We start from the raw sequence: 17,447 nt of genomic DNA, 5'->3' as shown, positions 1-17,447 counted from the left end.
AAAATCCAACAATGCATTGCAACTGCACTTCTACTACTTTTCTCAAGACAGAAAAATTAGTCACTCTTTAACCTGACCTGAGATAAAAAAACTAGTGATCTAAGAATCTCAATTCAGTACAAGAAATTTAAGAAAATTTTAAGAAGGCTCACCATAGTAAACTGCTAGAGGATGAGGATTTTATTGTCTGCTTTAGGGTCAACTGTGAAGTATCTATTTAAATTTCTTGCCCACTTCTTTATCTTTGTTCTTTTTCTATCTTTTTTTTTTTTTTTTCCGTAGTTTATATCTTGAACACCAGTCCTCCTCATGTTTTGCAAATATTTTATCTGAAACTATGACATGTCTATCTTCTTAACAGGTTTTTTTGATGAGAAATTTTTAATCTCTATGAAATCTGTTTTATCATTAAAATAAATTTTATGATTATTGCTTAAGGAACCTTTGCCCAACCCTAAAATTACCATACAGTTACCTTATGACTTTCTCTAAAAAATATATGGTTTTAGCTTTTACAACAAGTTAATATGGTCCCTCTTGAATTCAATTTTGTGTGTAGTTTTAAGGTACTACATACTACAAATGGAAAAACTGAGGTTCATTTTCTAAAATGTGGATATCTCATTATTCTAGTGCCAACAGTTGAAATGACTCTGCTTTCAGCATTACTGCAGTGTTACTCCTTTAAAATTTCACTATTCAATTAAAAAAAAATTTTTATGATTAAAGTTTATTAAATAAAATTTGGTTTATTCCTGTAATTCAGTTTTTTCTCTGATGCTGATACACAGTTTCAATGGACTGTCCAGTTGGGACTATTAACTTTAGACTTAAGTCACTTATCCAAAACTGGTACACGGACTATCTACTATAATGATAGAAATTTAAATACGTTTAAATTTTAAAAAGTTAATACATCTAAATTTTTTAAAAGTTCATATGTTTAAATTTTAAAGTTACATTTCATGCTCTGAGAAAATGTTATAGAACAAGTAAATAGACAAACACAAAATCACAGTAATTCCTGTAATTTATCACTGCTCCTTATTTGAAGTAATTCTAACATAGTTTTTGTTTTAGTTGTTTGGAATTATTTATTCATAAATATAAATTGTTTCACTAGCATTACAGAAAGAAAAATGCATCCCAAATAAGATAGATGTTAAAGCTAATTTTTGTAGAGCACTATTTAAAAAAAATACATTCTCTCATTTTTAATACTTCAGCAATGGGTACACTTGATTTACTCAAATCATGTTAGAATATTTAAAAATTTGATAAGATGCTATTAATCAAATTTGTCCTCAGCCATGTTACCCTCTGTGTAATTACCTTTGTGTAACAGATTATCTAACAGATTAAAAAACTAGTGGGTAAAATTTGTCTGCCAAATGGACAGATCATATTGCTCTAGGGTCCTGCAATTCATTTGAAATCCTTTGAGTCTTTAAAAGTTCTACCAAAAAAAAAAAAATGTAAACATGTTTGAATTAAGTTAAAAAGCACTTGACAGAAAAACTGTAACAAGCGGACTCAGGAGATTATATTTCTTACATGCTTTGCTGTTTAGTAGCAAACAAGCAGCATTTAAATTCAATGCCTATAATCCTTTCTGTACAATATACCAGCCCGAAAAGGGGAATATATAATACTGTCCATCTTTTCAAAAATTTCACTAGTGAGCTCACAAATGATAAAGTTCAAGCAATCGGGGTGTGTTGTCAACCAATGAATTACTAAGAAAACTGCTCGTAAGAAAGAAAAAGAAAAAGAAAAACCCACTATGATAGGTCTTACCTTCTGTAAGTCATTACTCAGAAATTACTTTTTCAGTGAAGCTTTCTCTTGATGGTCTGCTTAAAATTTTAGCTTTATCCCTACCCTCCAATTTCATATTCTCTCTCCCTTCCCTGATTTCTCCCCACCTTCCCCACTCATTAGATCTTATCACTATCTAACATATCCTACATTTGACTCATTTCTTTTGCTGCATCCCCACACCAAACTCTAAGCTCCTTGAGGGGAGGGATTTGGTATTTTGTTCACGGCTGTTATGTAGGGCAGTTTCTGGAATATTATAGGTACTCAATAAAGATTTACTGAATGAATAATTAAAAGAGTACAAAACAAAATGTTCCTGGAGAAAACACTCTCTGTAAAGTCATTTTCAATGAACGGTAAGGGAATCTCTTCTAACATGATCTGTGACCATTCCAGAAGCCAAAAATTGCTATTCACTTTTCTCAGGCTAACATAAAGAGAAACTGATACCAGCTGTAGAAATATATAGCCACATATTTAATGTAAATTCCTTATTTTATTTTATGATAAAACTGAGGTCAACACTGATAATTCAGTTCTATTTCATTAGTATAGTTTGAACACCTAGTTAAGTACAAAAAATAGCTAACTGAAGTCAGTAATGGGATGTTTCCTGGTTGTTAAATTAACATTCTTTCCACAAAATTATGCTGCTTCTTCATTTAAGATAATGTATCATCTTTTACCAAGTGGAAGAAAGGAGGGGAGTAACCACATATAGCTAGTTGTAAGGGGGAAAGAAAGTAAAGAACAACAATGAAATAGAGAAATACACATTTTCTGAATCATTGAAGATAGGCCCATCCAACATAATAGTTTGTAGCTTAAGAAAAAAAGTTCAATTTTAACAGAAGACAAACTTATGAAGAGGCTTTATCTGTTTTTTCTTTTTCCTTAGGAAGAAAAAACAATAAGTAAAATGTTTACCATTTTAAAGGAGAGCAAGGTTGATATTAGCTTTGTGATCATGCTGTATCCATGTCAGAGTTTTCATGGCATATAAGCAGCTCAGCTATGAACACAGGATACAGACATAATGGGACAAGTAAGAGTTAAAAGATGATATTGTAGAAATAACTGAGATACTCAGTTCATGGTCTAGGATCATGAATGTGTTCAAATCTGATTTTTTAAGCCACCTAAAGGTTTGTGAAGATGCAGGATGATCCACATTCAAAAATCACTTAGTTTTATTTTGCTGAATAGAGCCATATACCATGATAGACCATTTTCAATTATGAGATGGCTCAGAAAGTGTGTTTGAATTCAGAGAATGTTGAGACCCTATGCTTTTCAGTACTGAGAATTTAATCTTTCATTTGAAAGAATAAAATCTATCCAGTGAAGTTCCAATTATAGATTTCATAATGAATTCTACTTAGTGCTTCCTGGACCTATCAATTCCATTAATGGATGAATATCTGTTCTGAATCATAACTCAAGAAGAAATGTCACTATTTTACCAATGATATTTATATCAGAAACAATAAGACAATGAGCCCATTCTGCTTGGATGCGTTGGTCATTTATGCATAGCAATTGGAATTCTGGGGAAAATGCCAAAGATAATCAAAATGCATACGGATATTAAGATAAAATTATATGCTTTTCATTTCAGACATATCAATGGGGGTAGAAGGAGAATACAGCTCTGATTTATATAGTGCAATGGGCAGAGGGTGGGGGGCAGGAATCAACAAATTATCAAATGCAATCCCACAAATCATATGAACAAGATTACTAAGGATTCCTATTAATTTAGTAGAAATATAAAATAACAGACCTATGAAGCATTTATGTTGACTAGAGCCCAACATAAAAAGAATTCTACTGGCCTAATTAAGAATATTAAAATATAATTTGGAATCATTTTGGAATTTATATATATAAATTCTGTTGTGGACCTAAAACAAATATAATGTTATATGTCAATTTTATCTCAATTAAAAAAATATTTGGCTTACATAAAGTATAAACCCTTTACACTCAGGAATAGAATTTGTGTGGAGACAAGATGCTTAAACAAAGCAGTAGTTATAACCATCATTCTCTTCAATTTGTTTGGAAAGACTAAAAAAACCTAAATCAAACCCATTACTTTAATATGCAGTTCGCTCTCGTTCACAGTATACTCAGGGAGATTTCAAGTCTAAAAAGAGTTAATCAATAGTATTTTTAGAAATGCATGTGATTTCATCCAATAATAAATTCTAAGTCTTCTAACCCCCCCACCCATCCATATTACTTCTCGGTACAATCTTTGAAACTCAAAATAACTTAAATTATAGTTTTTAAAATGTAGCTCTTTAATAAAAAGGTTTTAAGTATCAGGTAAGGTTCTTTTCAAGTCCAACATGTGAGAACTTTCACATACAAAATAAATGTTATACTTTGCTATAATCTTGTTAAAAGATAGTTATTTTAGTGGATGGTGTTATCTCAAGATGTATTTGGAATGTTTCTTTTGGAAATTCACATGAACTACCATTAGGCTATATTAACAATTCTGATCAACCAGAGTTTTATCCAACTTAAGCACTTATTATTCACTCATATTTAAAAATATCAGCTAATTCCAAAATATCTAATCTATACCAAAAGACAGGAACTTGTCTGTATTGCAATTATTCAAATGAATGTGAACCACAAGCCTTGAAAGTAATTTCAAAAGACCTCCAACATTGCTTTCAATAGTGACAATAGCACTGATATATAGCCTCTCAAGAATATTCTTGGGAATAAAGTTTATCTATAAATTCTACTACGTGTTCAAAAAAGAAAACAAACCTTATTTATCTCTTATATTCATTCCCTTTATAAATGAAACTATTTTAGGTTTTAGATAAACAACGCATCAAAAAATTTTTTACATATTTTTCATTCCTATGAATTTTTCCTTCAAATTATCTCAATTATTCTAAACACATAAACTTAAAACAAATCCTATTTAACATGGGTTTAAATTATTCCTGTAGATTTGGTTAGTGGGAAAGATTCTGATGTTTGAAAATGACAGAAAAAGAATTTTAATTTGAGAGAATTCATCCAAGTATTTATAAAATTTTAAGCAGTCTCACACATGGGCAACGCAAATAAATTGCTTGATCTGATGAACTTTCAAAATGTATTTTAATCTCATTCCAAAAAGAAAGAAAATTTCTAGATACAAACACAGCTCATTCAATCACATTTAATATACATTCAGCAACTTAAAATATTATAAGGATCCAATATTTTCACCTTTTATAATCTCAATATATTATATATTTAATATATAATATATATACAATACAATACATACAGGTAGTCAGCAGGATTAAAGTAATTTTTTAAAAGTCTGATCAATATTGATAAATATCTTTAGATTATTAAAAGAACTGTATTTAGGATCACAGAATAAAATAAAATATGGGAGTTCCAAGCCTATTAGATTGCAAATGTTCATATGGCCAATCATTTTAAAAGATCCCTCAAGTTGGACAGAATACATTTTAAAACAATACTCTTGCTACTCTCAAGCAGCAGTACTTGTAGATATTAAGCATGTACATCTGCTTTAAATTTAAAATTACTATGCAGCTTTTTTTTACTGTAATATACAGTAGCTATTTCTTCCTTTCTGTTGGATTTTGCTATTGTTGTTTTAAAGGTTACCAACAGAAGTGACTCTAGCTCCTTTCCCTCTCCCAAAGCATGGCTCAGTTTGAAGACTGTTCTATAGGCAGCCACTATTGAGTATTAACAGTACCTTTACACCATTAAGAACAATCAATCAATAACTGGAGTCATATGAGAAGTTTCAAAGACTGCTGGAGGTTTCTGTAAACCAAGGTAAACAAAGTATTACCCCTGTAGATAGCCCTCTCACATCAATTAATACAAGGAGTTAAAATTCCAATGCCACAGTATAACAGTTAATAATCTACTCTGTAATTTTAAATATTATACCATTGATTCACCCTGAGAATACAGAGGAAGCATTTAAAACAAGATACTCTGATATGTTTTTTTCCTTTGTATTTGCTTTCTTCTGGTTTCCGACAGCCCTTCAAGGGCACAAGCATTTCAATTCAAAGTGTGACTTGGATATCCTTTTTTGTTAACTGAGATTCATGCCACAGTCAGATACTGGTGATAGAAAAGCCCAAAAAGGCTTGTAGAAAAGAGACAAGCAGCAATCCACCAGGTCAGAAAAGACAGAAGTCCTCGAAAAAGCAGAGGAGTGAAAATATTTTTCAAGCTGCTCAGTGCCACTGTTATTTGTGTAACAGTTACCTTCATCTTCCCATCAGCAGATGGTAATTCAGAGTAAACAGAGTTGGAGGGTAGACTATTATCCACTGGCAAGGCAGAGATAGATTCTGGATATATCCCCCAGGAATGATTACCTAGAAAATTCAAGACACAAATAAAATTTGAAGACTAACTAATCCCAAACCCTCTAATTAAAAAAAAAAAAAAAAAAAAAGAAAGAAAGAAAGGAAGAAGTTTTAAAATTATACTTGAAATTAAGAACAGGAAGTTTAGTGGCGTAACAAATTACTTCATGTTGAAAATAAAGTAAAATAACCTTTGTACATATCTGGTAAAAAATTCATTTAACCTGATTAGACTACAAGCTGGTAAAAGTACACATAAAAATCTAATTTACCTTTAACCATCTGCACTAAAATCTGGTAAAATAATAAAAACAATTCTTTTCCTTGTATGATACATTAATCAACTACCTCTACTGGAGTGACAGGGACAAATTCAGTAACTTCTTAGAAATCTTTTCTACCTCTAGAATATCAGAATAAATTTCTTTCTTAGAAACTATCTATGATTTCAATGTGAGAGACTATTAATAGCTTCCAGAAAGTTTTCATCATATATTTTCCTATGTTGGATAGGATATGAGTCACATAAATTATAACTGAGTTACTTCTTTATGTTTCATAGATTCCTAAAGGCCATTTATATCTATTATCAGCTCTATAGTATCTATGAAGCCCACCCAAATAATACTTTTTTAGTTCCTCTGGGCTTCTTAAACCCCCACACTGGCTGGCTGACTGATCTAAGCAAAGGGAAATAATCAATAAAATAATGAATAGTTCTCAAATAACACCACACAGGAACTTGATAGTTTAGTGAACAGACTTATAGGAGAACTTCGCTTTTCTGCTGAGAAATCTTTATCCTATCAATATCTAAAGTAGAACTCACTAAAGGATCCTGGATTCATGCAAGTATACAACTACCTTATAATAACTGAAATGATCAGGCACTAACAAAATCTTTCATCACCCTCTTAAAATACAAAATAACTAAGAACAAGAGTGCTCATTCAAGTTTTTGAGTAAATACGGGAATTAATCTTTAGCAAATAATTCTTATAAGAATATTATAAAACTATATGGACCCGAAGATGACGAATCAACTTTTAAAAGTTTCCCATGTTTCTTTTTAAAACTCTCCAAGAAAATAATTTAAAGAAGCATATTTCTTTGTAGGTAACGAAAAGCAGTATTAATTATAGGTAGAAAGTCAAACACATTTCCCAGTTGCCAGGGCAGCCTACCTAGTGTTTTCAAAAGCAGAGTTGTGTGAAGCAGCATTACCAGAGGTGCCACATACTGCAGGGCAATGACACAAAGGTAATAAAAGACTCGAGCCACCTGCAACCAACAAAATTCTTAAGTATCTAACACTGGCTGACATGTTAGGAGTGAATTAAACTTTCATATAATTGTCAAAATAAACTGCTTAAGAGATAAGTAATCCCATCATGGGAAGGAAGCTAAATGTTATTAGGTCTGCACTTCATTATAAATGCCCCCAAACTGACTTCTGACTTTGAAAGGCTCAGTTTGAAGATAAGTTTTAAATGTGGAAATACTAAATTCCTTGAAAATAGTTAAGTGGTTAATATAAATTGGAGAAAATAATCCCTTAAATTTAAATGGTATATTTACTTACATTTCAAATATAAAACAAAATGTTAGAATCTCTAGGCAGACATCAGAAAATCAAGCTAAATAAAAGTAACAGATGAGTCATAAAACCCTCATAAATAAAAACATCAAGTCCCCATTCTACATGAACATATGTAACTAAAATTTGAGGAAAAATCATAGAGAGAACAAAAATATATAAGGAAAAACAGTAAGTCTCTGAATCTTGAACACCCTGACTACGAAAGAATATGAAAAACAGAAAACCCAACACCAGATTTCTAAAAAAGACATGATCGGTTATACAGATCCAATTAACTATAATGGTGGATGGACTCCTAGCACTTTCTTTCTCTGGAATTCCCATTAAGTTAAATATTTACATTTCATGTTCAAATACTTGGAATCATGTTACATGTCACTAAAACTAGTATTTCCTACCCCATAAGTCTTGAAGGCTAGACAATAATATATTGTAATGTCTTCCAAATCAACTGGGGTTCCCATTTAGCAATAGTAGATATACCACACCATTGCAACCCAAATTAAAGGACTTGAAGTACTATGGCAAGAAGAGGACTTGAAACTCTTTCTTCACTGAGCACCGAAATAGGATTGCGGGCTCTTCAGTATCTGTCAATTTAAGATTATGCCATTTATTTCAACGGCAGGAGTATTGTGGGATAAAATTACTATTAAGGAAAATTAAATGCTTTGTTTTCTTACAATACAGTGCTTGCTGTTCTTCACTTGACTACAGTACGAAACTTACCATTTTCTGTAGCTCAACTGTACTTATCCGCCCTGCTTCTTTCTTCATCTGATCCACACATTTCTGGGCTAAATTTAAGTAAGCTTGCAGGTGACTGCGCATCATGGCCAACCGCAAAGCACACAGCAGGATTATTAACCAGAGTCGCAGAGTATCGAATGTAGCTTCTGTCATTCTATAGATCAAAAAGTTGACACGGTGCTCTCAAAGACCAAAATACGTTAGCATGCTAGTTAAATGTGTCAGTGCTCACCATATAAAATATAGGATATCTATACTTAATTACAGTTGGAGATATAAAACAAAAGTATTCTACTACATTACAAACTTATCTATATAATAATTTAACTTGTATAATAGACCTAGACAGAAAATTGTATCATTAAGAACAGTAGTAATAGATATCTAGAAGAAAAGTGTAGAAAGTAACTGGGATCCTCTTCACTATCTACCTTCCTCCATGCAAAAAACCTGGTTGTGAAATGGAGAGAGAAGCTGGGTGCTGTTAAACTGGAGAGTAAGAAAAAGAAAGAAACTACAGGAGACTGCCTGTGGAACTATCAAGTCAACAACCCATGCCTACAGTTTTGTCTGATTATACAGATATTTGAACAGGTATCAGTCACTCTGCTGACTTCCTGATTGGGATCGTAGGAAAACCAGAAATTCTGATATATTATGAAGAAATTGGATGTCTCAGATTCCTCCCCAACAAGTCATTTAAGCTATGTGCTCAAGCTGGCTCAGTTGGGCACAATTCCTCAAGACTAAGATGAGGATTCCAGGTAGAAGATGTACCCTTACGATATTTTTTTCAGTTGACTGACAAGGGCCCCTTAAAGGACTATAGAAAGAAGAGGTAATTTCTGATGTCCTTTGTGGTTTAATGTTTTCAAAAGGCCAGGGTTTCTCCTTTGATAAAAGGTAACACTGTGAGTAATTTGAAAAATAACACCTAGACCATGCTCCATATCTGTTCTAAACTCTAGCACACATCAGGCACTTAATATAGGACAGCTGAAATGTATGAACATACTTTTAAATAAACATGTTGTAAATTTGTCAAGTTAAAATTACCATTAAGACTTACGTGTGTGTGTGTGTGTGTGTGTGTGTGTGTGTGTGAAAACATTATAACCTCAATGAATGCTTCCCTAGTTCAAAGAGAATTCTTAAAAAAAAAAAAAAAAGATAAAAGAAAAAAAGTCCTGGTCATCACTGATTATATACTGGAAGACAAATCTGTACCAGGCTCTAAAAGAAATACATAATATAAAATGTATACTGTGGAGTCAATGACTTGTCAAGGTTTTCTACTTTAATTCTGATGAGGCAGAGCCGTGAAAGAAACATTGATTAAACATTTACTTCCAGCTGGTTCCAGTACACGCATTCCTTCATTTAATTCCAATGATAACTCTGTGAGGTAGATACTATTATCTTCATTTTCCAAATGGGGAAACAGAGGCTCGGTGAAGTTAATCATCCTCAAGTGACAGTTTTAGTGAAGATCAGAACTGGTGTTCAAACCAGCTTTGTCTCAATCTTTCTATTACTCTAACATAGTTCCACAAGGCTAATGAGTTAATATGTTAAGTACAGTTATTAGTATCTTTTAATAAACTGTGTTTCCTTACCATCTTCTTTTGTTAAAAGGGGAATTATGACCTATATTAGATAATAATGTTAAGGCATTTTTTTGGATAAGTATGATGATAATATTATGTCAGAAAATGTCCTTATTTCTTAGAGGTACATACTCATGTACTTAGGGGTAAAAACGTTAAGACCTCTACTTCACTTGAAAAATTACTCCATCAAAAAAACAAAACAGGGGTGCCTGGGTGGCTCAGTGGGTTAAAGCTTCTGCCTTCGGCTCAGGGTCCTGGGATCGAGCCCTGCATCGGGCTCTCTGCTCAGCAGGGAGCCTGCTTCACCCTTCCTCTCTCTCTCTCTCTCCCTGCCTACTTGTGATCTCTGTCTGTTAAATAAATTTTTAAAAAATCTTAAAAAAACACAAACAAAACAAAACAGAAAAGGGGTGAAGCAAATATGGAAAATATTAATATCCCTTACAGGGGCTAAATGAGTTTCCATTTACACTACTTATTTTATCCTCTGTTAATTTTCACAGTTAAAAAAAAAAAGAACTGAAGAACCTATCTTAAAAATGGGGCCAAGACATAAAAATGTCAGATAACAACTGGATTAAGTGAGAAGGCAGAAAAACTTAGAAGTGTACAAGATAACTGTTAATGTATATTAACATTCATTCATTAATGAAGATCATAAAAAAGTTAAATGATGATTTGTAGCTTGTTTTAGAACACATCTTTTAGCATTTCTATTAGTGTTTTAAAAATACAGTATTCTAGTATTATCATTAAAAAACTTAAGTTACAGTATATACCATTTTGGAAAACAGTTTTGATTCTATAAGGAATCAAAAATTAGCCCTCAAATACCCATACTTACAAAGGGACACTTTCTTTACCCAATGGTGGGTTCATAATGTAGTCTTTGGTGATTGGTTTTACCCAGAGCAGAACCATAAATAAAGGAGCCAAGAAGTTGATATGAAGTAATGTTCTGAAAGTATGTAAGAAATAAATATAAAAACCCAGGAACAAAATACACTAATAAACTACAGATACTTGGAACTTACAAAATGAAGGTAGAAACTTATTTTCAGTATTCTGTATTAAGGTACTACTGTCATCATTACTTTCTATGTATTGTTATCACTCAACACTGATTTGAGCCCCTGCAAAACTACCTCATTATCTGAATTTTTCAAATGAGAACATTTAGATTCAGGAAAGTTAAATGACTTGTTCATGGCAATATTACAGGTTAAAGGCAGATGTAGCACTAAAATCTAAATCTGCTCAGTTCTATCCTAGTGTTCTTTAACAATCCCCTACTATATCCCTGATTCAATACACAGGTATTTAAATAACTTTACACAGTCAATGAATCCAATAGATTTTCAGTATAGAGGCATCATCTTTTGACACTTTCAGCACAAGCTAAAACAAAGTGCCTCCTTATTATTTACAAGTGAGAGCCAGTGATTAGCAAGGTCCTTAATACTAGAAGGATGGCACATGGAACCCACTACAACAACTTACAATTAAAGAAACTTTCAATATGCAATGATCATGTATAATGTTTTAATACACTGTTAAAATCATAAATGATTCACATATTTTTATTTCTTCATGAAGTATTATGAAGTTAAATTCCCTATTCTACACATACCAAGAAAATTTACATTACTCCAGAAAGGCAATATACCTAATACACCAAAAGGTTTTAGGTCTGAGTTATAATTTTATTGTTAAATTATTATCCCAAGTTTGTATCATACAAAGACAGATGACTGTAAAGACTATTCTTATTTCAGAAAAAAGACAAATTCTTCTATTTTATTACCATGTCCTGTTTTCAGGATTAACCACAGTGAAGGGCTAAACTGGAGGGTTTTAAATATACACACATGCACACACACACATTTCAAAATCTTCACTACAGTGAAAATGACAATGATCTATGTGAGGAAAACAGGGCAATGATCTACGTGAGGAAAACAGGGTTGCGTCAGAACACCTGGCAGACAAAGGTGGAACTTCGGTTCTAAGCCCTGGCATTTAAAAAGTACTAGTGCCTAGACACAGGGCTGAGGAGAACGCTGCTCTTTGTGCCAGTCATGCTATTCTCACACCAGAACAAGGTTGCCCACACTCCTGTTATCATGGCAGAGTGCTATAACACAATCGGGGGCTGCAATGAATTGAAAATAAAGCTCCAAACCCCAAAGGGGGGGAAAAAAGCCCTTAAAAAGAAGCTACATTTTACTGAAAAGGAAACTAAGATGTGCCCCCTCCCAATCATAAACCACCACTAAATGCTTTAAATGTTTTTATAAAGTGATCCTTTCATCCCCCAGCCTGGGTAAACCACTGGGTGCGGGGAAGAAAGCAGCAGTATTAGGTATGCAGTGTTGCTAGGGAACACTCTAGTATCAAGGAGCAGCCCACAGCGGTTTCAGTAGCTGGTGAAGGGCTCCCCTCCACCCACCCTTTCAGCTTATTTAAATCCTAACACTGGGGTTAGTGGACTGAAGTGTATGTGTAGAGAGGAGGGGGAGAACCTGGTTTTGTTTTTAAAAGAAGCCATTAGAGAGATGGATGGATGTTGGAAGAAAGGCAGGATGCAACCAACAGCACGCTGAGTAAAAGGAGGGGAAAAAAGAGGGATGAAGAAGTGGGTACTGGGAGGTGAGAACATGTAAACACGTGTGCACACAGACAAGTGTGCGTATGCACAGACACCTGCACGTGTGTGCACACACACATACACACACTCACAGACAAAATATGTAGAAAAATGGAGGTTAAGGAAAAAACAAAAAAGATTCAAAATTAAAGGAAAATGACATACGTGAGAGAGAAGAATGTGAAAAGACTACAAAATCAGCAGCATTAAATACAGTTTTAAGAGCAGAAATGTTAAGAAAAATGATCAGAGAAACTCAGAGAGTATATACATATATCAAAATGGAATGTTCTCAACTTGGGAGTCTACTGCAAAACATAAAGACAAGATGGAAATTTGTGTCTGGATATGAACTGAAAGATATAAACCTGCCATTCTGCCAAGGTGTCTAACATCAACAAAAAACATCTGTAACAACCACGAAAAACAGAGTAAATGGGCTTTGAACTTTATGTAGAGATTCAAATATGATTTCTGTATTTGAGAACTGAAATAGAATCTGGCAGTTAAAAGTAATCTATGGTATTTAATACTGTATAGTATCAGCAATCCCCAAATAAAATATTGTTTTAAGTCTCATAAGCCAATCAGTAATATAGGAAAAACACAAATTTATGTATACAGAGTTAACTTTCAAAACACTTTTAAGTAAAAATTAAGATTTACATAAAATTTAAATATGTGAATGAAAATATTCTGATTTAAGAGAATTACCATAGATCCTTAGTTCAGTTGTAGAGATTACGGTATCATAAACACTGACTTATGACTAACAAATACTGGTATTTCCTTTTTTTAACAAGTAAAAAAGAAATCTAGTAATTGATATGCTTTTAGTCATAGGGCTTAAAATTTAGAAGTGAATAAAAGAAACCTGCTTATAGAAGTAGTGTGACATCAAATGGTTATTTATTAATTTTCAAACAATAATTTATGATTTCATTACAATAATATACCTTCATTAAGATGGAAAACATATATTTATCTGCATGTGCTTATGTACATTTTCCGCTTACTGTGTAATTTTTTCTGTTGCCAAATTCAGGGCATCCAGATGCATTTGAGCCAGTCGTAATCCAGGAAATGTCAAAAAAGCCCCAATGAATGAACAGAAAATAGCCAGGAAAAATTTGAAAGTAAGTTTTGAAACAGGACCCCTAAATAAAATTAAAAAAAAAAAAAAAAAAAAAAAAAAAAAAAAAAAAAAAAAAAAAAAGTAGTAAGTTCTTTAACTTTCTCGGAATTTCCTTTCTTCTAATTACTTTACAAACCACAATTCATAGTAACAAAAACTAAATAAACTTTTACAAAAAAAGACTATTCAGACTCAATTACCTACAATGGATTTTGGTGAACTAACATCTCTAGCCACACTGATAACAACCCAACCTGCATATTCAACACAGAATTTGATATATGACTCAGATATAAAGCTATTTAATCTCTGGTGGCATAGAAATTAAATCAAATAAGAGCAAATCCAAATAAGAATTCTATCAAACATATTAACTTTATACATATGTAAACATTAGAAGTGAGGATATTTCTGAAAGTCCTGAAAAAAGAACTCTTTTCAAGGATTAAAAACAAAAAGCCACTTACAGTAAATGTTTTACAAAAAAGTGAAAAAATTTAAACTTCAGTGATACTTAGTATTTTTAAAAACTTACTGAGATTCTAAACCTTGCTTTTCAAGAAACTGCATCGCACTATCTGAAAAATTTGTAAACCCTGCAGGGAAAAAAAAAAATTATTCTTAATACAGACTCTTTCTTTGGAAATAAAATGTTAGGAAACAGAACATCTTAAATCTTGAAGTGACTAGCTTAGGCTCTTTCATGTGCTAATTAGTATGCCATAATGCAATAAAATTTGGTTATTAGCAGGAACAGTCTTTGAAAACATCCCTTTGATATTTGTACATTCCATAAGTGTGCATAACATTTGCATCAAAATTTGCATCTTTATCCATGTGAGTAAACTTCAGCATTGCAGAAACTTAAATTTAACTTTAAGGAAAAAATGAGGGGGCAGCATTCTGGAAAAAGCTAACAAAAAATTTAGCTAAAACAAACAAAAAAAGAAAATTAAGAATAATAAAGGTTAATTATTTAGAAGATTACTGTACATCTCAAACCTAATTTTAAAAACATCAAATATAAAACATAATTAAATGAAGTAAAAAATATTAACACCTGATAAAGCAAAACTGATTTTTAAACTTGTATGAAATGATTACCTGTTTCAAGTCCAAATTCCAGATAGTTTTCTGTTACAATCAAGACTGCCATTGCTTTCACAAAGAAAAAAAATCCAAAGGTAACACAGACTGATCTCTCACCACCATCTTCTACTTTAAAATAGTGTGTAGTTAATGAAAATAGAACTTTGCTGCAGAAGATAAAGTTCAGGAAAAACCGCAGGTAACTTTATGGGAGTTAAATAGAATCATCTTTACAGGACTTAAACTCCAATAACAACTGACTACAACATTTATTTTGATTATACAACATGCTTATCTACAAGATGCCCTTTGGAAGGAGGTGAAAAACTAATGAAAATCTGATTAGTCTTTCAGGAAATAGGAACTAAAAACAAAGCAAATTTTCGTGAAGTTTATAACATTTTAAAACTAATGAAAAGTGCACATATACATGTTAAGCTGTAACTAGGGACAGAATATATTTCTGTTTTATCAGATTCAAGTTTTACCAGGAGGTTATTATAATAAATTTATGAAATAGGTTCTCAGTGACATGAAAAGCCAAAGTAGAAGTTATTTTAGGGAACTACCTTTTCTTTGGCATGTTTTTGAGTAAATTACATTTAGAATTAAACACACAAATAAACGTCACAGAAATCATCAGTAAATCACCCAATAATTCAAAATATGAGAATTATTAATAGTCACTGGTAAGCTGGTATCATTTCACAGATTACCATTAAACAAAACACCTAGAGAAAATAAGTTCCAGCTGAGTACTCAAAAACAGCCAAAGGAACAACACGCTCAGCTATTTAAAAAAAAGAAAAAAAAAAAAAAGGTTTTATGTAAAAATATTAGATTATTTTATCTGAACTCCCCCCACTCCTCCAACTAAGTGATCAAATGAATATCAAACCAATGGATGATGCAAAGCTAGAATCCAGATTTCCATTATATCAAATTGTTCTTGAAAGCATAAACCTGCCAAACAAAATAATGAGGTGCCTGGCAAAAAAAAAAAAAAAAAAAAAAAAAATCTAGAAAAGCAACTTTCACATCAACTCCATGTCAAGCATGGAAAAGAGTAATAGCTGTCATTTAGTACTTGCAAGTTCTAGGCATTACTAATTAATTTCATCCTCCCATTAGCCAACTATTACCATTACTTTACAGATTTTAAAAAACTGTGGCACAGAAAAGTAACTTGTCCAAAAGCACACAACTTACTTAGACGAAGTAAGGATTTAAATCGAGGCAGTCTAGATCCAGAATGTTCACTTAATACTGCCTCTTCTAAACTGTACATAGCACCCAAGTCATGTGGTAGTTTAGCAGTAACACAATAAACCTAAAAACAGAGCTGCCATGAAAGATGTGTACAGTTCAAACATTCTCATGATCAGAAGAATCCTTCACGGAAAATTGGGAAAGGATAAGAACTCTCACCCTTGCTGCTCAAAAAGCTGTTCTTTTTTGCCCTATTTAAAAATGGGTTAATAAACTTATTGCCCATTCTATTTTTTTTTTTTTTATACTATCTAGCATACTGGATAGAAATGTAGCGGCCCAGCTGCTCTAGTTAAGGTCACCTATCCAAAAGTAAGACAACTTAAAGGTAGTAAAGATAGATGACTTTTGGGCATTTTTCAAATGGAACTTGAAATAAATCTCTACTGGAATGTAAAGTCCATTAAATCAAAGATTCTTCTCTCTTGTTCACTGCTGTAGTTAGAGTTCCAAGAAAAATGCCCGACACATAGTAGGTACTCAAACAATCAGTGAATGAATTTTGCCACAGAAATGTTTTTACATGGCAGTTTAGGTAAGCAGAAATAGTATTCATTCTATGCTGCAAGGGTAAATAGATCTTTTGAAAATGATATAAAAAACAACACTTTTTTCCTGGGACAATATATTCAAAGTAAAAACAAAACAAAACAAACAAAAAAACCCACTCAATGTAGAAAAAGTTTTAGTCTAAAGATCTGTTTTTATTATTGGTAATAACAAAAATATAAATTATTTACCACCCATGGTTATAAATTTAAAGGACTGCCTCGGTTTTATAAAGGCTATGGTGTTGTTTTAAGGCTTACTTAGCGGGTAGTTTCCCCTTTAAAATGTTAAAAAAAAAAAAAAAAGTAGTACAGGAATAGCTCATCTTTACTCACTTATTTCAGATGAACCAGGCCCCCAGAACAGTATGTGCTGGGTATTTTATTAATGCCCTTTACTTGGTTCATTCTTCAGTGAGTAGCATCCCCTCCCTGCCTTTCACTGTTCTCATCTCTTCTCATGTTACTTCCACACCAGCTAACCTCCTTTTCACATAAATCTCTCTTCTTTTTCTTAAATACCATGATGCAAGTTAAATACTTTCTCTAATCTGTTTTCCTAATTACTTATTAGTAATAGTGCTATTTTCTTTGGACAA

General features: G+C 32.4%; 1 protein-coding gene across 4 annotated transcripts in view; it reads right to left on the bottom strand.

The window, feature by feature from the left end:
* Positions 1-4,931: 4,931 nt before the first annotated feature.
* Positions 4,932-17,447, bottom strand: part of TMEM161B (transmembrane protein 161B) — a 67,657-nt gene continuing 55,141 nt past the window's right edge. The window contains exons 6-12 of one of the 4 annotated variants that reach the window (XM_032846945.1): positions 15,047-15,234; positions 14,478-14,538; positions 13,824-13,964; positions 11,005-11,118; positions 8,530-8,704; positions 7,385-7,481; positions 4,932-6,209 (exon numbers count right to left, since the gene is read on the bottom strand). In XM_032846945.1, the coding sequence (XP_032702836.1) occupies positions 5,932-6,209; positions 7,385-7,481; positions 8,530-8,704; positions 11,005-11,118; positions 13,824-13,964; positions 14,478-14,538; positions 15,047-15,234 (1,054 nt within the window). In that variant the 3' untranslated portion in view covers positions 4,932-5,931. The remainder of the gene's footprint in view (positions 6,210-7,384; positions 7,482-8,529; positions 8,705-11,004; positions 11,119-13,823; positions 13,965-14,477; positions 14,539-15,046; positions 15,235-17,447) is intronic. The other 3 variants (XM_032846956.1, XM_032846977.1, XM_032846966.1) reach the window with 3 other exon arrangements.

This window comes from Lontra canadensis, unplaced genomic scaffold (assembly GCF_010015895.1).
Source record: "Lontra canadensis isolate GAN:19392208 unplaced genomic scaffold, GSC_riverotter_1.0 scaffold4, whole genome shotgun sequence".
NCBI lineage: Eukaryota > Metazoa > Chordata > Mammalia > Carnivora > Mustelidae > Lontra > Lontra canadensis.
This window is presented reverse-complemented; position numbering and strand designations above follow the sequence as displayed.